The sequence below is a fragment of the Passer montanus genome, unplaced genomic scaffold (assembly GCF_014805655.1).
Source record: "Passer montanus isolate IOZ18808 unplaced genomic scaffold, ASM1480565v1 scaffold10, whole genome shotgun sequence".
Classification (NCBI taxonomy): domain Eukaryota; kingdom Metazoa; phylum Chordata; class Aves; order Passeriformes; family Passeridae; genus Passer; species Passer montanus.
This window is the reverse complement of record NW_024356505.1, coordinates 38,221,307-38,244,478: the sequence shown is the minus strand read 5'-3', so window position 1 is coordinate 38,244,478 and position 23,172 is coordinate 38,221,307. Positions and strand designations below refer to the sequence as shown.

Genomic DNA, 23,172 nt, shown 5'->3' with positions numbered 1-23,172 from the left:
AGGCTGGAGCTGGGAATAAAAGCACCAGGCAGGGCATTTACTGGCACTAACTCCTGCAATTTGGGGGAACTTCTGCCTTTTGGCAAACACAGCACTGGCACCTTGAGAGATAACAACCAGCATCTCCAGAAGACTTGTGACTACTCCTGTACCAGTCTTTGAATGATTTGTGCAGTTCATTTGCTCTCATCTCCTCCTCATTAATGTCTCTGTGTTAGAGACATTCATCCAAACATTGATAAAGCTTTTGCTCCCCAAAATGCAGTGGCAGAGGGCTGGAGTCATGCCTGGGGTGAGCTTAGCATCACAGGACCTTTTCAGTGAATGATTTTGTTCTGTTTGCAAAACTTAAATTTTATATTTTCACACCTCCATGCTTGCTGTTTGGGAATACACTTAGAATATCCAATAACTTTGCAGTGCAGTTCCTTCACAGCTCCAAAGCTGATTAAAAAGATCATCTGGTGAAGAGAGGTGAGGAATATGGGTCTGCTCCCCAGATAGTGTAAAAGCAGTGGATCTCAAGTGAGGTTAAAAAATATACTAAGAACTAATTTTATATTTTGCAGTAATATCCTTGGAAAGGATGGAGGGAATTGGGGATTGGTGCCACCTCTCACCCTCCCCTGTTGCAGAGGTGCATGACAGCATTGAAAGCTGCTTGTCTTAGTTCTTGGAAGGCTAACTAAATGTATAATACACAATTTAGAATACTAAATAAAACAAGAATCAGTATATACAGGGCAGGGGCAGTTAAGCACCTACACATTTTAATATCAGCTGTGTCTGCAACCTCTCAGCTCTAAAAGGTCTTTAAAATAATCTGGCCCTTTATCAAGAGCAAACTCTTGCTGACTGATAATGCTGAATACCTGCTGCTAATTCCAGTCATCTCCACAAGCTAAATTAACCCTTTCCTGAGCATCATATGTGCTGCCTGTGATATATGAGCTGTCTTTATGCAAATTCTGTTATTTCCCCATCAAAGGCATTTTGAATTAATTCTGCAGTTCTTTAACAAACTTTTAATCTTGTTGCTATTTTACCTTCACTGCCCTGTCTTTGTGAGGATAAGAAGAAAGCACTAGCTGGGTTTGGAGGAAAAATAGGATCGAGTATCATTTACACATCCCCTACAGAGGCCCTGTCCCTATCAGGTGCCAGAACACTCAGCTCCCCTTCACTGCAGCGTGAGATAGCAGCGACTTCACCAGCAGCATTTGGCTTTTTTCAGGTTTGGGTCCCTCACAGGCTCCTGCAGACACCAGCAACAATTTCATAAACCAGCAGGGATTTTGATAACTTATGTACAAGAGCACAGGAGACTATCAGCTCTCGGGACAGAGCTGCAGATCTGCTTTTTGGGAAGATAAGATCCTTTACATGTCTTAACCAGCTAAACAACATCCCACAGGGTTTCACATCCCATGTGCTGGGTGATAGCTGCAAACACATCCCTCTGATAAAAAGTCATGTCCTTTGCAAAAGCTTCAAACCCAGCAACACAGTGGGGCTTCTGGATAAATAGATTCCCCTGAAATATTAGTTTTATGTGACAGATTATTCCTAAGAGGTTTCAAATGCTGCAGACTTGAGTCAATACGTGACTCTACAGCTCGTGCTATCACTGCCCCTTTTGACTTCCTTTCGTTTTCTTTCCTTGAGATCAAGGTGATCTATTTTTAGTGCAGGGACTGGTTAAGTGAGAGGTTGCTATAGTGACAGATAGCTGATCCAAACTGAGTCCCACTGCAATTCCTGGGGCTGGGAAAGGAGCACCCCACAAAGTGGGGCAGCACCTGGGGGTGCCCAGACACTGCTCAGCTCAGGGGCATTAAAAACTGCCCAGGACTCTCAGGGTGATGCTTAATGCACATGAAACAGCCAGGAGGCAGCCTGGGTACCTGCTGTAGGAATCACACACATCTTGCTGCTCCTGTTGGCCCAGTAAATGTGCTGGTGTTGGTCTTTGCAGTGGTCCCTTTCTCCAAATCAGCTGCACAAATACATCCACCAAGAAATCACTCTGCTCTTGAATGTTCATCAGAACAAGAATGATTTTGTGCCTGCGTTGAGAATTGGGTGGGAGAAAGCCACAATATTTGCAACTTCAGCTTTCCTTGCCACTGAACAGCTGAGCACCACAGAAATGTTGGTTGGAAAGGATGTCTGGAGGCCCCTTCTTCTATGTCCCACTCAAAACAGGTCTGGTATCAATAAAGACCAGGTCAACCATGGCTTTGATTAGAAGACTCTTGAAAATCTCTTAGGATGGAGGCCACAGCCTCTCTAGGCTACCTGTGCCAGTACCACACCAACCTCTTGAGGGAGTTTTTGCTGAGCCTCATCCTCCTCAGGCACAAATTCTTGCCCTGTCCTCCTTCTTTTACCTTACTCTTCTTTTACTAAGAAGAGTTTGGCTCTGTCACCTTTAAAACTGCCCTTCAGGGGGTTGCAAGCTGCTATTAAAATGCACCTCAGTCTTGTCTTTGCTGGACAAAATAAATAAATAAATAAATAAATAAATAAATAAATAAAAAATAAAAGCCTGCCAGTTTCCTCAGCCTCTCCTCACAGATCCCAAAACATCTGAGGTAGGTCACAATTTTGACAGCCCTTCAGGAAAACCCTCTGTAGTTTCTGTTCATCTCTTGAGGGGGGAACCAGAAATTGGACCCCTTGTTCCATGTGCAGCCCAGCAGGCCAAGGTGGAGGGGGATAAAAACCCCCTAGCCTGGATTGCTCCATTCCTCCTGATGTAACCCAGTATGTGGTTCACCTGCTGCACATTTCTGGATCATTTTCCAGATTATATCCACCACAATCCCAAGTCCTGGGGTGGCTGAATCACTGGGAGCAAGGAGCCAGCATGTCCTGCTGCAGGCTCACCCCACCACCTTAATGAACATTACCAGTGCCCATACTGATCCCTGGATATTAACTATCCCTAAATTCAGTAATACAGTTAGGTCCCCTGGGAAATGCCAACATTATTACAGCTTCTCATCCTCCTCTCAAGGAGACTGGTGCAACTCTCACCTCTGAACACCCACCCAACTTTTGTAGTCACTCCTGCAGCAAGACCCCTTCCACTGCAAGCTTTCCATCTCTTTCATGACTTGGTTTGACTTGCCATCTCATTTCTGCCTGATCTGTATTTCCTAAATTGATTTATTGCCCTGTCCTTGTTTATTATCCCTAATTATACTCTACACAAGCAGTGAAAATGTCACAAATCATCTGTTCCTCTCCAGGAAAGGCAGGATTGTCCCGGGATCCCTGGGTTCACTATCGTCATTCCTGCTCTGACTGAAATAAAACCAGGGGCCCAGATGGGCAGGATCTGTGAAACAATCTGTGTCTGTAGCTCTGAGTGTGTCAAAAGGGTTCTTGTTGCCCCACAGGGAGCAGAGCACTGGGAAGCAGCTGTTTTCCAAGCACTGGAAAAAACTCTGAAGCAACAACAGGATGCTATTAATTAATGCCAGCTAATCCCATCACTCCTCCTCCAGCTAAATTGCCCCAACTGTATCAAAGGAGGAGCAGAAGAAGGACAGAATGGGAACTCTCCCTGGGGTCTGTCCTTAAACCAAGTGAGGCTGGGTGACCTTTCCAGCAGGGAGGATTCAGCCCCTGAGCCAAGCCTGCCAGCTGCACCACGCTATCTCCCAGAGCAGCCCTTCATCTCCCAAGAGCAAAGCCTTCACGTGTCAGTGGGACTCTGCAATGACAATCAAATGGCCAAAACAATTTCAAGGCCTTCAGTATCACCATTATGAGCACTTTTAAGTCCTTGAACTGCTTTTAGGTTGGACAAAAATAGAGGTGAAAGTAGAAAACAGCTGAATCTTGGTAATTCCTGGGATTTGCTGATCCACTAAACCTGACAAACAAACTGCCTTAACAACATCTTTGAAATTGCACTCTTGGGCAATTCACTGAAACTTTGAGCAAGGAGTCAATAGTCCAAAACATTGATTTCTAATTAAACTAAAGTACCCACCTACCTAAATGCTACTGTCAAGTGCAATTTTAGGCTGTAAAAACAGACCTGGTCTTGAAATTTGCTTTTAAAGTCTGACAATAGGATTTTTAATATAGTTGCATGGGAGTATAAATAAATTGTGGTCTAGCTTAGCACATTCAAATGAGTAGAAAGTCAGTCTAGGATAACAGCTTCTCATGCAGATATTTCTTTGAAGTGAGAACCCTTGGAAAGTACAGGGAAAGCAGGGAAAAAGTTATCTCTATGCTACTCCCAACTGGTGTAATAAGGGTGAGAGAGGATGCATGGAAATCAGCAATTCCAGTGATTTTTAGTATGTAGGCTGTGACCCTCCAGCATCCATCATGAGGGCACTCCAGGCTGTGTTCATTAAACTGAGGTGCCATGTAGGAAAGTCTTATCTACATTATTTTATTTCAGCCTCAAAAATGAATCAGATATTTATATCAGAAGTAACAGAGATAGTGTTCCAGCCTTACATACCTATCTGAAATGACTTGTTACCTGAAGATAACAGAAGTAGAGGATGGAAAAAGGAAATGTGATAAATACATAAATATTACTTGCTGTCAGAAAAAGGCAGGATCTGCACCCTCTTGAACTCACAGTCAGTATCCAGCTTCCTTCAATCTCAGTTTCTCTTTTTCCACTTCAATGTACTCCTCCCCATTCTTTCATTTCCATCTTTGCTCAGATTCAGTCCCAAGACTTGCTTTTAATTTCTTTCTCTCAGGAATAACATTTATCCCACTTTTCAAATAACACTATTCAAATAATTGCAGAATTACAGGAAAGTGTCCTTCAGACAGTTAAAAATGAATTTTTTTCTGCTGTTGCTGTGTCTGGGGGACAAACACCTGCACCCACAAGTAGCAACAAGGACCAGAACCACATGGACTCCTCCCAGATGGATCTCCCTGCCCAAAAACCTGCCCAGTTTGTAAAGCAGCCCATCAAAAGGGAGGCTTGGCCCTGCTGCTCTCACCACGTTGTTGACAACGGCACGTCAGTGCTGAGTAATTCAGTCATTTATAGTAATACAGATATTTTTGACCAAATTTTGTGATGAGACACACAGAGCTGCCTGGAGCAGGACTGGGAAGAAGAGTCAGTGGGCAGATTCATTTGCAGCACTGATCTGGAAATTTGTGCCTCGAGAACACACTGTATTTTTACATGTCTAACCTGCCCTTCAGGCAAAAATAGCTTCTTTGAAAATAAATTACTCAGAGAATTTGCATTCTTGGACAACTCATCATGAGGGCAGAGTCTACATCTTCTTTAAGCCTGCGAAGTGCTACAGACACAGGATGCTGCACTCTGCTCAATCCACTTCCATTTCAGTTTCCAGCAAACCAGTGGAGGTCTTATGGGGTTTATTACTACCTGAATTTACAGGTGCCTGCTTGAAAACAACTTGCTGTTTCTACTGCTTCATGGCCAGAGTCCTTTTCCCCCCATTCAGAATCTTTGAGCACATTCAAAGCTGTGCATAAAGCCAGGATGTGCCAGAAAGAACAAGGACAGTGACTACAAGGAAGCAGAAAATGGCAAATTAAAAAGTCTTAGAAATTTAATCAGGCTTGTCACTGCTTTTCCCCTTCCCAACAACCAACTATAGAAATTTCACAGCTTCCAGGTCTTGGTGCTCTCTGTAGTACAAGATTAATCAGTACTGATCAGCCAGGGCTGCACATCTTCTAAAATCACTGTCAGCTCAACAGAGCATGAAAACCAGTAGAGAAAAATCATTAACAAACCAAAGCTGTCTCAGTTTCCCATGCCCAGTGTTTGATTATGGTGGTTTTAAGCTGCTTTACTGGAGCAACAGGATTTTGCTCTTTCAGTTCATTTATGGCAGCGCTGGAACATGAAGCAACTCCTTCTCTCTCATTTATTTCTCCAGAAATTTTTTCACTATGATTTCTCCCCCACTGCCTCATAACAAAAACATCCCACCAGAATGAGAAAAATAAATATCTCTGATCCTCCCACAAGCAGCACCACCCACCTTGGGGTGAAGCACTGGGTGAGCTGCAGCTCTCCAGGCTGGAAGAGAAAGAGATAAAGTCTTGTTTCCTTTTTGCAATTGCTTCTCCATCAGGTTTTCTGTGCTTCATATTTTCACCCTGCACTTCTCCCATTTTTTTCTGCCCCTGTTCTCAGGCTTCTGCCAATGAATGGTAGTGAGAGCCAGGCTGAATTCCATGGTGGTTACAGAGACCTGAGACAAGAGGTGCACTCAGCAGCTTACAGAGTGACTCTGGGACAGCCTGATGCATGCAGGGCTGAAGCATTTTTGCACTGGTGTTTATTGGGGTCTGAGACATCCAGCAGGCTCACTCCTAGTTTAGTCCTAATATGCATCTAATTGTCACAACTGCCAGGGAAATTATCCTCAAGAGTGCATTGAGGTGGGACAGGACAGGGGCTGAGGGGCTGCACCAAGGTTTGCTTGGAGCCCCTTGGGCTTGTTGGGGCTCAGCTTTGGCATCTGATGATTAAAAGCCACCTGATTAAAGTAACAACCCCCAAGAGGAGCAGCATGGGCAAAGAGAAGCTTCTGGGCATTTCCATGCAGCTAAAAGACTCCAAAACAAGAGTTTTGAGGCTACATGCCCAGCACAAGGCAGCCCTGGTGCAGCCTCACAGAAACCTCTTGCTGCAGAGAGGTTCCTTTGCTGGGCACTCATGACTTGGGCAGGGAGAAAACACTTTAAACATTACTCCTTTTGCATATGTCACTCAGTCCTTTGTGGAATACATGGTGTGCTTTAAAGGGCAGAGCAATTAGCCTCTCTCAGGTCAAAAATCTTTCCCCTTCAGAAATGCCACAGAGCCTATCCATTTATAACACGTCGAGCTGCAGTGAGAGCTGCCAGGAGGAGAAACTGCCAGAACCCTGCACAGCAGCTGCAAGAGGAAGGAGGAAACTATGCAGTGGTGATCTAGAGGCTGGAGAAATTTTGGGTAATCCCTGTTCTCATCCCTGCCAAAATCCTATTGCATAAATCAGCTTCCCTGCTGTTTGGTGGACAGCTCAAGCTTTGAGGTCTCCCTGTTGGCTGCTCCTCTCCCAGAGCAAACTGGGGGATCTCCACCTTCACTCCTGCTCTCGTTTGCCCCTGGTACTCACTCATGTTTTCCTCCTTTCCCTCTCTGTGTGTTCTCTGCTTCTGTTTGCATTCAGGTCTCCCCTTGCTGTTCATTTGGAATAAAAGGACTGTGAAAGGCTCCAAACCCAGGGAATTACAGAGATGACCATCCTTGGCAATGCCACTCTTTATTTCTGCACCAGGATGCAACCTCTGCACCAGGGCAGGGGAGGAAGGGGTTCAGCTCAACTGAAGCACAGAAGAATGGTACTACTTGATAATTTTAGTTGAAGTGGCCTGATGGCATCTAGCCCTGGGAAGCCAAGAAGGCCCAATCCTATTTACAAGGACCAGAGGATTCTTCCTTAAAACACTTAAGGAAGTGGCCAAGAAAAATCAAAAATTCCAAATTCACCGGTCTGGGTGTCAGATTACCCCTTTTGGGTAAATATCAGGGGATATTTTCCTCTTATTTCCTTTTTCATCCCTTTTCTGAATACAATCCAAGCTCCTTTAGCAACGGGGAGGCTGCTGTCATTCATTTCTCACCCCTGATAGTAGATGACAACCAAATGAGATGTGCTGGTGTGTGATTAACCCTGAGGAGCCACCAAGCCTGGCTGCTACCAGCACTTCTGCACACATTAATACTGGTCATAAAACCTGCTGAGTGCCAGCAGTTCCCTTGAAAGCTGCTCAGAGAGTGTTTATTGAGGCCTAATAGCTACAAGATACAGATTAAATGTAGCAAATAGTGCAAAGCTTTTGTTTTGACACTTCCCTGCAATTAATTAAGGCCATTGGGGTGGGGAGCATGAAGGGAAGGCATTTGTAAGTGCGTTAACCTGTTCCCTGAAAGGAACCCAGACTCTGTTGGGATGGCAGAGGCAATCCCCACAGCAGGGCATCCAAGGAAAGCAGTAACTCAGACAAACCCCATTTGATTTTCCCCACCCTTGTGACTCTGTTGATGATGGAAGTGCAGGGAGCTGACCTGGTCACACTCTTACAAGAATGGCATCTGCAAAATCTGTAGAGTAAAAACTGTGCTGAAAACTCTTCCTGGTGCTCGCTGTCTATCACTGGAGCGGGCTACAAAGCTGGAATAATAGGAATGAGGAAAAGGAGGAGCAAGTGTTTTGGCACTGCTGGCATTATACTTCTAATTTTTTTATATAACTCTGTCACAAACAGTACAGTTCAGTTTTTTTGGTGCAAAACAAATTATTTTCTCTGTGGAGGGAGTTGAGGACAGGGTTTAGAGTTAGACTCAGAGGAAGCAGACATGCAACTCTATGTTTAGTGCTTCCAGCAGTGAATCCTTTTGCAGATACTGGCTATTCCCCTCTATTGATGAAAACATAATAATACAGTGAATTAGTGGTGCAAAGTGCCATTCAACATTCAATCAACAAATTGCACGTATGTTTCTATTTATTCTACATGAGAATTTAGGTGCTTTAATCAGAAATTTGGGAAGGAATTTTATACTTTAAGATAAAGAATATTTATATATTTATGATAAATAAATATTCCCCTTCTTGTTGCATAAACGCTGTGACCTGTCTTTGTTGCTGACACTGTGAAATTCCAGAGACCTGGGTCATTTCTCATTCACATCACCTTGACCTTCCTACCACTCCCACTGAAACCCTCACGTGGGTTTAGGGAAATGCAGAACAGGACAGAGTAAACAGTTTTAGATTTAAAATGACTTAACTGTACACAACAGGAACAAAAGGAGAAGTGTTTGCAAAGATTACAACTTAAAAATTACACAACCAACCACTATATAAATTGCAAAACATGAAATAGAAAACCAAGCCCTCTGGGCAGCCACCCATCCAACAGCTGTAATTCCCCATCACTAAATGTCCATGTAAGTCTCCACATTGTGCATTTGGTCCAAGACTTCTCCTACTTCCATCATTCTGCTGGATTTGACACAGTGAATCCAGATCAAAAGAGAATAAAAGAGCTTTATCTACCCTTTGTACATGTCAGCCTCTCTAAACTGAGCCTTATCCAGCTGATTCAGTGTAACATCAGTTTTAACCCTCTTAGTCACAGAACAGAATTGCTCAGTAACACTCATGGTCTTCAGAGAATCAGCTACATTAGTCCATATGCATTAGGAAATGCATTAAAATTGGTATTTCTCCTTTACTAAGACAACAGCCAGATCCTGTTGAAAAATCCCTTTTCTGCTGACCAGCTGCTCCCTGTGTGACACACAGATACTCTCTGACACACACACCTCAGCACCTGTATTGGAGCTAATACTCAGTGACCAGGAAAAGCTTTTGATTAAGAGAGAACGGTCCCTAATTGCAACTCAAACACAATTATACCGATAACTGCAGTATCAGAAAGATGGTTTTAAATGCATTAGTTGTGAGATTGATAAGAATTTTTTCTCTACTTAAAATTCATGTTTCAATAGATATTAGTTATTATTGTTCAATTAAAGTGACATCAGGCAACAGCCCCATAGGATTTACTGCAAAGCTTCCTGCACCACCAATCTCTTCCTAAAGGTTATGGCTGATGTGTGTTACAGGTGTCAGCTGGGATTTTCATCTCTGGTGCAAACCAGCACCAAAATAACCTCCACACAACAAATGCATTGTTCAGCCAGTGAATCTGGGGAGCACAGCATTGTTGCTCAATCCTTCACTATCACCCTCTCCCAAAGAGCAGTGCCCCTCCTTGCTGGATGCAGAGGCTCCTTACCAGACAGGCCCTGGGGGTCGGAGTGGCGCCTTTCCAAGATTTTGCATCGCTCCTTTCTCTTCTTGCTCCCTCTGAAGCTGCCAAAACGCTTCATGAGCTGCAACATGCACTCGCGTGGCGGCAGCTGTCGCTCATGCCCAGGGTTGGAGAAAACAAAAACAGCACCAGGGGCAAGGCCAGGTGTTGCTTACACCAAAAGCCCAGGTGTGAGAAAAGAACTCTCCAGAAAGACAGCGTGGCTGCAAAAGAAGTGCAGCAGGCCTGCAGCTCAGCTCTGAGGTGCCTGGCTGTGGTGCTCCTGGAGAGCTGTCCTGCAGCAGGCCGCCGACCCTTGCCCGCCAGGCGCTTCCAGCCTTAATTCCGGCATACAGCGACTGCCCTGCGAGGCTCTGGGGACATGGGGAGAAGTTCAAAGTCTGCCCAGCTTGCAGCCACGGAGCTCTTATACATCAGCTGTCAGAAGCCTCGGAGACCAAAGCATTTCCCAGCGGATCAGCTCATGTGGAAAAGCTCAGGAGCCGCCTGATGAGCTGCCTTGTTTAAAAGCCACTGACGGTGCGAAGGAGCCACCAGCACTCTTGAAGGGAATTGTCACGTGCAGCTGGGCATGACGGCTCTTTCAGCAGGCTGTAAAAGGAAACCACCCCTGGACACACAATTCCTGGCAGCAGTGTCCCAGGCACACTGGCACCACGATGTGACATCACCCAACTATTTTGATTCACATGTGCTGGGTCTTGGGAGGGACAGGAGAGCCCAGCTGACTGTCCATGAGCTCCGGAATGCCCGGCCCTCCACAGCTAATGACTGATGGATTCATGGGATCCAGCTCCTGCCAATTCATAAAAAGAAGGCTGATACCTTCTGGAAACTGTAGCTGGAGTGATGAGCTGGAGCTTCTCTGTGACGTGCCCTCCCCGTGCTGCATGTATCCCTGTGCTCAGTGCAGACTGCTCTGTCCAAATTCGCTTTCTGCAAAGCAAAAGGCACCAGCACAGCTGTTTGTAACACAGCTAAATCCACCTCGTGGTCTTTTCAATGAGACAAACATGCACGAGGCTGTTGCTCATCCCAAGCAGCCAGGCTGTATGATGATGTTTGGCTCTGAGTTTAGTGCATTCAGAGCTGTTTATTTTAGGAAAGGGTTGATGATTGTGGGCTGGATCTTGAGCAGCTGGAGAGGGGTGTAAGTGTGATCCAAGGCACAGTCAAACCATCGTAGCCAACCTTCCTAAGATCATAGTAAATGCTCTGTTAAATCAAAAGCTTTTTTTTGAAGTTACAGAGCATCAGCCTTTCCTCTGGATACCACTAGATTGTGAAGCTCAGCTCTTTCAAAAATCAAACCCTATATGAGTAATGAGAATCTTATCTTTTGACTTCCTAGGAGGAATTGAAGGTTATATCACCTTTTTCCTCTACAAAGAAACATTACTTCTTCCTTGTGCCCATGATTGCTTCTGGGACTTAATATCAATAGGAAGAAAAGCAAAGCCCAGCCTTGAATGGTATAGAAAAGGCCTTTATCAACACAGATTCCTTGCAAGCTCTGTTTTTCAGAAATATGCATTAATGCAAGGATGTCTTGGGCCTTCAGGGCCCCCAAGAATATGTGCAGAGGTGACAGCAGGTTCCTCTGTCATCTTCAGCTACCAGAGGCTCCCCCAAGTCTACCCTGAAGAACGTGGAAGAAGACAGTACAGAGGACACAATTGTTCCTTCACCTAGCAACCAAAACAATCAAATTATTACCAAGACACTTAATTATCTTCCACACAAGGATCTGAACTGATATCCAAGTGAGGCATGATGATAATTAATGTGAAACTGTTCTCAGACTTTCTCGTTCTGACTAGTCCTCCCACTTGCTTTTACCCTCATCTCTGTGGCCCTGTTTCAGCTCTGCAAGTGAACATCCTGCTGCTTTTAAGCAAATAACGATCCTTGGCATAAAATCTCCTGCCAGCACAGTGTGTTCACAAAGCCCCCTCTCCAGCCCCTCCCTTGAGGCTCACTGTTCACCCAGCACAGACGAGGAGCAAATGGAACAACGAGTTGAGGAATTAGCAGGGGAAAGTGTCTCTGTTACTTAAATATTTGGTTTAATGGAGCTGTAAGAAGCCTTAAGCTCTGCACACCCCATCTGGCTCTGTGTGACCACCACATTTACCTCTGCAGCTTCATCTGCACTGTCCCCTCCCTTCACTCTGCCATGATCGTGGCACCACCACAGAGACAGCAGCTGCCCTGGGACCAGCTCTGGCTCTCCCCACAAGCACATTTCAAGTGCTGGTTCTCTACCCACTTCCATAAGTACTTCCCATTTGAAAACCCCAAACCAAACCTGGATTCTCCTTGCTGCAAACTAAGCCCACTCATTATTCTCTCACCATGCACAGGGAGAGCAGCGTTCCTTTCTGATCCAGAGTCACCCCTGGCATATTTGACAACAGTTATTCAGTTCCCTGTCCAGTCTTTACCTGGCCAAAAACACCTGGCCTGCATTGCCTACACCCCCAATGCAGTCTGAACCTCAAGCTCCCTCTATTTCATAAAAGCATTCCTCATACTTCAGTGGCCAAAGGATTGCTAGGAATGACTTAATGTTATCAGAAAGTAAAAAATTTAAATCCCTTTTTAATGAGATAAGAATTGCTATTGCTTCAGCATGGAAACAGCCCCCTTTTTGATGGAAACCAAGGATAAATAGTAACTGATGACCTTTTCCAGCAGGGCCATTGCACCAGGAGGGCTCATTTCCCCTTATTAAGGGAAGCAGCAAGACTCTAATGTTCCTACACAGAGCTACTAGAAAATGAAACAACACTGTTTAACAACTGACTTTCACAGTAATTTGTTAAAAAAGCACTAAGTGTTTTGAGTACAATCAGTCTGTCTCCCACGGCTAATGGTCTAGCAGATACTTGCACATTTACACCAGGTACTACATCTTCTTAATGATTCCAGTGCAAGGGTCTTGTAAAACTAATAATAAAAAGCTGTGCTTCAAAGTGTTCCTTTGGGGCCATCTATGTTCTGGAGATTGAAAACACAAATCCCTTCCATCCCCTCCAAGCAACCATGAAATATACTCTTGTCAAGCCACATTAAAGTCTCCCAAATTAGTTATCCCATATTATGATTTTTTTAGCTGCATAAGGACAACACTGTGCCCCTCCAAAAATCCTACATGAACTCACTTCAAGCCACATTAAAGTCTCCCAAATTAGTTATCCCATATTATGATTTTTTAGCTGCACAAGGATAACAGCGTGCCCCTCCAAAAATCCTGCACGAACTCACCCTGAGAGATACCAAGCAATGGGCAGCTTAATAAAATTATTTTTGGGGAAGGAGCAAACAAACACTGGTGTATGTGTGTCAAACACTGCCCTAATCCCACTGTATCTGCCAAACATCAGCCCAAAAACCCCCATCCCTGCCTGGGCTCCCTCTTTTTAATGCTTTTTGCTTTTAAGTTCTCCACCTCTCAGGATAAAAGAACCTGCCCCCAGTGATTTACCACGACTCCTCAGGCACAAACATAACAAAAATCCTTTTTTCTCTGGATGTGATGTGAAGGTTTGTTCTCTGAGGTAGAATTGAGTGTTCAGATTTGGTCACCAGACAGAAAATATGGAAGATGCCATCACACCAAAGTGCAGCCACCAGACATCAGAGCTTTGAAACACAAACTGATTCATCCATTTCACAGAGGTGTAAATTCTCTGCCATGGGGAAAACACTTTAAAAACTGGTATTTCAAACCATTGCCTCAGTTGCCTTTTTAACAGGAGCTTGAACCTGATATACAAATGCAGCAGCAGAATACAGAGGAGGCAGTGGGGGCTAGTTAATGCTATCTAATTTACTTTCATGTGAAAATGGAAAAAACAATGTTTTCCTCCTCGAAATTTAAGCGCTCATTTAGCTCAAAACAGGAAGGCTAAGAGAAATATGTATCCCCTTAGTGACAATTACTGTTTGAACTGGCTGCTGACTGCAAATCAGCAAAACCAAGTATTTCCCTTTCCTCATTGCTGAGAATTTCCTAGTTCAAAATGCCCTCTGTTTTTGTCATTGCTAAGAGAAATAAAGTTCAGATCTATGCTCAGAAAAGTAAAGCATGCTTGCATTTCTACATGGATCATGTTTCTCTGCCATGTTGTCCTAAAAGTTTCCCCTAAATTGGATTTTTTTTTCTAATTTTCATTTTTTAAACTCTACCTAATGATGTTGGCAAAATTGAACATTTTAATGCTGTCAGTGGTGCTGGCACATGCTTACACATCTTACAACACCAGACTGATCTTAACTGCAACCATATTTCATATAAATAGAAAATGTAGAAAATATTTCAAAATAACATGCAAATAAATAAGAGATCTTTGCTCTAAAAAAAAAGCCACTTGAGTCCAGGTGATGCAATGCACAATAACAAAAAGCCTGTTTAGCCTGAACACCATTTGCAGGCTGATTGAACTGAACACATAGCCCATGTTTTCAAAGAGAAACACAAACTACCACTTTCTCCATCTGGTCCAAGCCCAGCTCACACCCCATAAAAGAATTGCAAGTTTATGACTCCAAGCTGGGCTCAATTACTTCCCATAATCATAACCAAGTGTTTCTGTGTAATGAGCTTTCGTCCCCCTTTTTTAATACTACTTCGTGCTGCTTTCACTGTACATTAAGAAAGATTTCGATCTCTGAAAAATCTGTCAGAAAAATCGAAAAGTTTAATTTCACTTCTTTCCAGCAGTCCCCTAAGGTGCACGCTGTATTCCCCAGAACTCTTGGTAAATTACTTATAGATTACATCCTGGCATCTTTGTGATGTTTTCCTATCCTACCTTTCCAGAGCTTTAACAGAAACCAGCAGGAATAGGGGTAACAGCAATGGTAGTGTTGGCATATTGGTGATTTCTAGTAAGAAAAACACTTTTTCAGACCCAAAAAAGCAATAAGCTGGGACTGATGACTGTGATCCCATCCAAATGATAATTTTATCATTTCCCCACATCCTTCTAATAAACCTTGGTGCATATGTTTCCAGCACTCACTTCGACAATTTCACATCTATTGTGAAAAACTGAGCTGTTTTTAAATGCATCTCCATCTGGCTGAGCTCAAAACACCAAAACAGTATTTGATCCAGGAAGTACAAGATGGCTGCTGACAACACCACTTCTAAAATTTAGTCAGTTCTCAGAAAAAGAAAAACATCTCAGCAGTAACTTGTACAAAAGAAAAAAAATAATGCAACAGCAGAGATAATAAATTCCTTAGAAGCATTTTCCACTTGGGCTTTTTTCATCTCTTCTTGCTTCTCTTTCTTCTTACTTCTCTGAAGTCTTTCAAATATATTGATCCACAAAACCTTGAGAAGGAGATAGAATTCACTGAAACATCACAAATCTCCTTTTTGTTCTCTTCTTGTCCTCCTTTCTTTACTGCTTCTTCATTTCTCATGCAGAATTGGAACAGATTAAATGATGTTAAAGTTAAAATGGGCATTGTAGGGCCTTCAGTTTAAATTAAAGTCTTAAAACCAGCACTGAATGCATCACAAAGGGAATGTCAGCAAATGAAATAAGACAGAGATTGCTCAAAAAAAGTAATATGTTAGGGATGGCCAGTGCCTGAAAAGTGAAATTGATACAATTATCCCAATACTCGAAGAGTATAAGAGACTAAAAAATCTGAGCATCACAACTCTACAGAAATACAGGCCTGCACTGATTCAGTTTTTGGAAGAGAAGAGAAGAGAAGAGAAGAGAAGAGAAGAGAAGAGAAGAGAAGAGAAGAGAAGAGAAGAGAAGAGAAGAGAAGAGAAGAGAAGAGAAGAGAAGACCTCACTGAGTTAGCAGCAGTTGACACCAGTGGTTAGCTGTCCTTGCATGTCAATCCTACACAAACCAGTGACCCCAAAATTACCCATTTTTCCACATTTTTCCAATGATACAGTGGATGAAATAAAGACATATATGCTATATTTATATTGCATACATAAAATCAGAGACAGTGGCCAGCAGCATCCTATTAGACCTGTGAGACAACACAGAAATGCTGACAGAAGAGAAAATGGAACCACACCTTGAAAAGCTAAATGCTTAGGTAATGCTTGAGAAGACTTCCCCATTCCTGACACCAGCAGTTTCACCAATGACTCTCCCACTTTTCACTGATTAAAAAAGGACCTCATTGTTCATCTGCAAGGGAACAGCAACTTCCAGAGGAATGAAACATTCCCCACAAATCTGAAGGGCAAAGGAGGATTTGTGTGCCTCTCCTGCTCTTTGATGCTCTGATGGTGCAGAAGAGCCCAAAACCTACACTGAGGTCACCTATAGGTGTTTACATAAATGTTATTTTGGCAGTGAGAGCAGGGCCTTGTAGCAGTGAGCTGAATTGCTCATTGAACTCGAGCTCAGAGCTCACAAAATCCCAAGGACTAGCCAGGGTATCCATGGGAAGGACTTCAACTAATTATAGAGCCACTGCCAGTCTGGTTACACCAAGGACACTGCACAGGACTCCATCCTGATGAACTAAACACAGGAGTGATGCCAAGAGGGAAAATTCCTACAGGATCAACCTACGCTGCATTCTGAATACAAGTGGGATTGCTCCAGCCAGGGGAATACAATAAAGAAAGGGAGGAATCCTCTGTGTAGAGGGGACTGCACTGAAATCCACCCCCCTGCACAGTCTTTTTGACTTGCAGCAAATCCCTTCATCTGTTTGTTCAAGCTGTCCTTAGCAAAATACAGTAAACCTTCAGACAAAAACAATACAAGGGATTTTTTTAAAACCCCCAAACCTGCACAAAAACTCCAAAAAAACCACAGGAAAAACAAACAAACAAAACAAACAAACAAACAAACAATCAAACAAACAAAAAAAAAACAAAAAAAGGGAAAAAAACCCAAGAAAACCCCCCCCCAAAATCAAAACCAGAACCAACCAAAAAAACCCAAAAAAAGCCCAACAACACAACCCCCCCCAAAAAAACAAAACAAAAACCCCAAGCAAATAAACAGAAAAACCAAACCACCAAAAAAATAAAACCCAAAAAAACCCAAAACCAAACCAAACCATCACAGAAAATAAATCCAGAAAAAAAAACCCCTCAAGATCTGTCTTCATTTTTTTTTATTTTTCCGAGAAATCAATGGCTCAGAAGCATCATTAGTTGTAAGGAAAGGAATAAAGCCAAGTGCTTTGCATGCTTTAATGTCATAATAACTGAACAACTGGCAAAGCAGTTCTATTAACTTCCCAAGATAAACACCTCAGGAACCATCACCATCTTATATATAGATAAAAATATAGATAGATATAGATACAGACATAGATATAGATATATAGAGAGAGGAAGTTTACTAGGATTGTTTTTCCAAATATACCAGAAGACATGAGAATATAGAGGAGAAAATATACATTGTCACACACACAAGGTCTGGAAGAGAAAATCTTTCTGGTTTCTTTTTCCAGCTTTTGTTGTTGCTGTTTGTTTGAATGGGGTTTGTTTTACATTTTTTGCACCCATATCACACTGAGCAATTTTGATAGCAAAAGAAACTACTGATTTTAAAGAGAGATGAAAGCACTGTGAGAAAGACAGACTCTGCAGCTTTTTGAGGTGGTACAGAGGCACCTTAACAATCTCCAAAGGTACAGAAGGGACCAAGAAAGAGACAGCGAACATGTATGGGAAACTGAATTGCTTTACCCTTGACAATAATAGAAACCACCCAAGTATTTCCCATTTATTGATGATTCTACCAATTTGTGTAACTGGCAAATTAGGAAAAAGGATCCCCAGGATCTAGCTAAAGAGCTGCTGTGACTGTGGCAGCCACAATCCTACAATTCAAAGGACAGTGTGGAACAGTTTGGGTGGTGAAAAGTTCCCTGTTCATTCATTGTATGAGTGAAAACACCAAGCACTGTAAAGTTCAGAGCTGTTATTTTTAGGATTATGTGAAAATTCTCAGTGGGTTGGCTGGGACCAACGCAGACATGAACCAGAGAAAGCTTTGAGTCTTTATGCCTCAAGATGACAGAAGGGCTGGAAACCTGGGAGCTACAAGGCAGCAAGAAAATATTCCTGGAAAAGGCAACCCTGCCAGTCTGCACACACAATACCTGGCAGGAGAAAAAACAGTCTGAAACTTTTCACAACAGCTAATGATAAAGGAAGAGACTGGAAAGGCTGTCAGCTGTGTCCCTGGGGATCTGCTTGAAAGCCAGAAACAGAGTGGGAAAGGGGCAACACCACTGCCACTCCTTACACAATATTTCCTTGGTCATTTATGTTTTAGGATCCCTTTATGAATCAGAGGACCAGTGCTCAGGCACATCCCAGCTGACACTTAATTTACAGCCAGCATCTTTCCCTGCTCACTTCCTCAAAACACACTGAGCCTCAAACTGAGAGACTTCTGGAATATGGAATCTCTTTTCTTGTGACTTAGCTTAGCAATACATTGGGCCAATCACAATACTATTTGTACCTTATCAAGTAAATGGAAAATTATCTAAAATAGTACCATGGATGACCAGACTTTGTTGTAGAGAGCCATCAGGTCCCCAGATCTCATCAAAGTTCATGCAGTGGCTTCAGTGCTTAAAGTATAAAGCACTCTACCCAGTAGCTCTCCTGTCACTAATCCTTAAATTCCATATCAAGAAACAAAGCAGAAGCTCAGTGTTATGGTCACAGAGCTCTGGATATATCCAGCAGCAGAGACTCTTGAATTTCTTGGTCTGCCCCAAAGGACTCCTTCATCCTTAGCCCCTCACTCATGTGCCTCTGTTCTCAGGGGCACATTTCTAACACAGACCTAGGAGCTTTCTCCCACCTGGGGCAGTTCTGGCTCTCAGAGTCAAGGTTGCCTAAAACAGCCTGTAAAAACCTACCCATGTTCCAGACTGAACACTTCTGTTATTATTACATATTTGTGGAAAAAAACCCACTTCATCATCACCTGGCAGCTGGCAATAAAGGCTGGCAAATCTGACCCTCAGCTTATGTGCAAGCACGTCACTGGAGCAAAAAAAATATTAAAACCTCTGTGCTAAGAGACACAAACAGAAATTACTGCTCCAAGCCATGTATTCCTTTAAACCAGGTAGGTTGTTTCCAGTCATAATAAAATACTTTCAGGGCAGAGGAGGGGAAGAAGAAACACTGAAATGGGACTGAGTATGGCATTAATAGACTTTGGTTTTATTCTAAACTCTGCTATCAGGCAACTGCACAGCCAGGAAAAACCCACATCATCTCTGTGAGAGCTTCAGATGAAAATTTGTTTTCAGATGTTACTGAACTGCAAGAGTCTCGTGCTTAGACTAATCCCTTTTCTACTCCTGTTAACCAGAAAGTTAATTAAAAATCTTAAAGAAAATGAAGACCCACAGCAGAAGAAGTAGATTTTTATGGTGACCACAGGTTTCTGGCTTTCCTCCCTGTTTATTTGGTGCTTATATCCATTACAAACCTATGTGTTCAAAGGCAAACAGCAAAAATTCCTGTGTCTTGAGGAATTGCTCAGAGAGGGATAAGTGCAGGGTGGAAAGCACCAACCTTCAGCCCAAGAGACCAAACTTCCACTGGCCTCAGTAGCAAAACCCAGGCTCATTGCCAGCAAAACTGAGCTTCTCAAGATGTCTTTAAATTAATTTCTGAGAGCTTTTTTCCTGCACATGTTGAAAGATGTGACACGAGCTCCTGTGCCAAGCACAGCACTGACTAGGAAGGTCCTACTGATCTTTGAATCAGAGCCCTCAACACCACCAGCCTAAATCAGTTCTTTAAATTCCCCTTGCACCCTTCAGTTCTCCCTATTTACAGTCACCTGCTACAAAATTCACACTCTTAAACTACATTAATTAATGAAACTTCACCAAAACATGGAGAAGATCCACTCAGGCTCATGGACAAAGCTTTGGGGAAACTGGAAGCAGAGAGGGATGCTGCTGTCCCAGCCTTTACCCTCCCTGCCTTCACAAATCTGACATGGGCGAGAATGTGTGGGGCACCAGCAGAGCCCAAAGGAATTTCTGCTGCTCAGCAGCTCCCTGTGCATCTCATCCTCATGTGCTTATGAGCTACACAGCTTCATGTCAGCAGCAAGTTTTTACTGGGTTTTTGTGGTACCCCCCTTCATGACTGGGAAGCTCCATGTGTCTTTACAACCTTTCCTTGGTTGCTGTCACCAGGCACTTCCCGATGTCACAGATGGTTTTGCTTTCTGCTGCAAGGGCACAAAACATGCAGCCATGCCTGGGGAGTGAGTGCTTGGTGATCCCTAAGCTGTTCCACAGTGAAGAATGAAGCTGGCTCTTCAACAGTTTTAACTGCTCAGCTCCAAGAAAAGTTCCACTGTGTTAACAATACCAGCATGAAACCACCTGCATTTCTCTAAGGACGTGGCAAACCAGTGTCCTTTCTTTACAGCACGGAGCCCACCAGGCTGCAGCCACCAGTTCCACCTCACCTCTTCAAGGCTGCAAATCAAGGGCCTCTTCCCCTCCTATATTAGCATTATTAGTGTATTAATTAAGTTCTTAATGTCATTTACCTCCTTGGCTTTTGCACCATGCAAAAAGAACAAGGAAAGAAGAGCTGGAGGATTCCTCAGCACAGCAAAGGGCTCCTCTAATCCTGCAGCCTTCAGTGAAGGAGCAGAAATTGCTTATTAATGGCTCAGTTGAACATGATTCCTTTCCCAATGCACAGCAAATATCTATGTACAAGGCAGAGGATAAGAAACTTTGGGGAAACAAAGTGCCAGATTTGGAGAGAAACACAAGTTCCTAGCCATGAACTCATCACAGGATTTTTCCCTCGGAATTTTTGCAAGATGCGCATGTACTGTGTGCTGCTGAGCCTCACATTTGCTGGCTGGACAAGAAAGTAATTTCTAAGAATTTCAGTGATGTCAGGCATTTTCTTTTTTTAATGTGACCATAAAGTGGCAAAAGCTGTCAGCGGCATTGGCAGTAGCTTAACAAAAAATGTTGATGTTGCCTGGATACTGAGTCCTGCTCCAGCCTTGGATTTGCCTGCATGTCTGCACTTGACAGGAGTAACTCCTTGGGATTTTAGGTTTTCTTTAATATTTCGAGATCCTTACAAATATCTCTCCTTATTCAGATCCCTCCTTCTCTCTCCTCCCCCACTTTTCAGCATTGTAAATGCAAACTAATTCCTCAACCATAGTAAAGCCGTAAATAAGAAGCTGTAAAAATATTTTTTCTAGCTTTTTTTTCCCTCCAGGTTAATCTTTTCAGTTATATAAACACTTTATAAAATAGCATGACAAAAGTATATGAGAATCTGTTTATGTGATTAAGACTTGGCTCCTTCTTTCCCAGTGACAGTATTTCATGCCTTGCATTTGCCACTGCTGAGATTTGCTCAGCTGTCTCTCCATGACCTCCAAAGCAGAAGGCAGCAGGATTTAACATTGCTTCTCATGGAGAGCTTACAGTAAATCACTACTGGTGGGTATCCATGGAGTCTTGGGAAAAAAAGAGCATTATTAAGTACCTGCTAATTTTTGTTACAGTGGATGGATTCCAGGTTTTCACGGATGGCAAAAATCCAGCTACTCCAAAGGGAAGTGAATTTTTCCCAGTCCTTCCCTTTATTGCTGTTCTGCTCCCAATCTGATTTGTGCTTTAGTGTTTGAAGAAAAGAGTTCTGGATGCCATTCAATGAAGTACTGTAGTGTTTTATTATCCTTTATGGTAAAGAATTTGGAAGGACTTTGGAGAGCTTCATGCAGAAAAGAAACAGGACCTAAGTTCATATGCAAAATACAGCCCTAAACTCCTCTTCCTGGCAGCTAGATGACAGAGAAGTGAAAAACATCCACTGCAGACAATTTTTCCAGTCTGGTCCCTGACATGGTTCCCAAGTGAGGAATAATGCACAGTTATCCTGGTGTCCCACAGCAGATTTCAGCAACCTGCAGGGTTATTTTCCAAAGGAAATGATGTGCTGTTCAGATACTTTCTTTAGTGCCACTTTTTAAACTTACCTAATAATGTCACAGGATTTCCATAGGCAGGCAGGTCTTCCAACAATGCCATCCCAAACATCAGGTCCCCATTCCTGCAGAGCCCTTCAGCACTGAGGAATGACTCAGTTTAGCCATGCTGAAGCAAAGGGTATACTCTCCTTCCTCTTCCAGTTCTTCATAAAAAAAATCCATATATTTTAACACTAAACATCATGACTGCATCTTCTCAAAAGGGTAAATGAAACTTAAATGCAACAAGAACAGGTACCACAATCTCATAACTCTTCCCAGCTGATGCCAAGCACAAAGCAGTGTGAACATGTGAAGTTCATCTATTCAATGCAATCCTGTTTTCCCTCTCATTACAGTGGTAGCAGACATGAGATTTTGGGCACTGTTGACTCCAACAGCTTCATGGGGAGGAGAAGACACTTTTCTGTTGTAGCACTCCAAATTTTAAAATTTAAGCACTGGCAAAAAGTTTACTCAGGAAAACTCGACATTGACAAAAAAACCCTGATGAAAACCTAGAAGCAGAAACAAGCCCTGAAAAATATTTCTTCTTCTCAGCTTTAAAACTGGAATGGACAAAATGACAGGCAGAGGAAAGAAAGGTGGAGATGACTCAACAGGCTCATTTTGTGGTGATGCCTTTTGCTGTTGCCTTCCCCAGTTTGATGTTGCTGGAACCATCAGAGCACTTGGTTGTGCTTGAAGATGCAAAAGTCAGTGCATGGAGGCAGTGCCAAGAGGGTCCCACTGAACTTGTACACAAGAAAAGCCTTCTCCCGCTGCACACCTCTTCTTAAATACAGAATTCAATAAAGGAGCAAAAATGATGGTGTGAGTCCTGATAATCACACTCTCCAATTCTCTTTTCCAAGCACAGGTGGGGCTCCCAGCCCAGCCCAGGGCAGCTGGATCCTCTCTGGTATCTCTTGGCTAAACCTGAGGCAAACATGGCAAAGCCCTGGCATCACTGCTGTAGCTCAGTGCTCTGTTGGCATTCCCCCTTCCTGAGTTTGTAGCTGGGCTCTCCAGGGAAGCAGCTGCATGCACTGGATTTAAGTTTCCCATTCTGCAGCACAAATTTTTTACATTCTGCTTTGTAAGCTCCTCCACTGACAACGCTCACTGTCTCCACATCCCAACTTTCCAAACAGAGGGGCTGTAGGGACTTCCTGTGACAGCCACTGTGGCTTCCAGCTGCTTCCAACAAAGCTCCAGACACTCTGCCTCAAAGCTCATCCCAAAATGATGGGTGACTTTAACAGCAGCATGAATTCTGGCCAGCCCTCAGCAG

The 23,172-nt window shown here is 43.2% G+C and overlaps 1 protein-coding gene across 4 annotated transcripts in view; it reads right to left on the bottom strand.

The window, feature by feature from the left end:
* Positions 1-23,172, bottom strand: part of PRKAG2 (protein kinase AMP-activated non-catalytic subunit gamma 2) — a 210,675-nt gene that overhangs the window by 97,917 nt on the left and 89,586 nt on the right. The window contains exon 1 of one of the 4 annotated variants that reach the window (XM_039705345.1): positions 9,835-10,394. The exons of the other annotated variants lie outside the window; for them this stretch is intronic. Within the exon in view, the coding sequence (XP_039561279.1) occupies positions 9,835-9,940 (106 nt within the window). The 5' untranslated portion in view covers positions 9,941-10,394. Of the gene's footprint in view, positions 1-9,834; positions 10,395-23,172 lie in introns of those variants that run through there. 4 annotated transcript variants of the gene reach the window in all.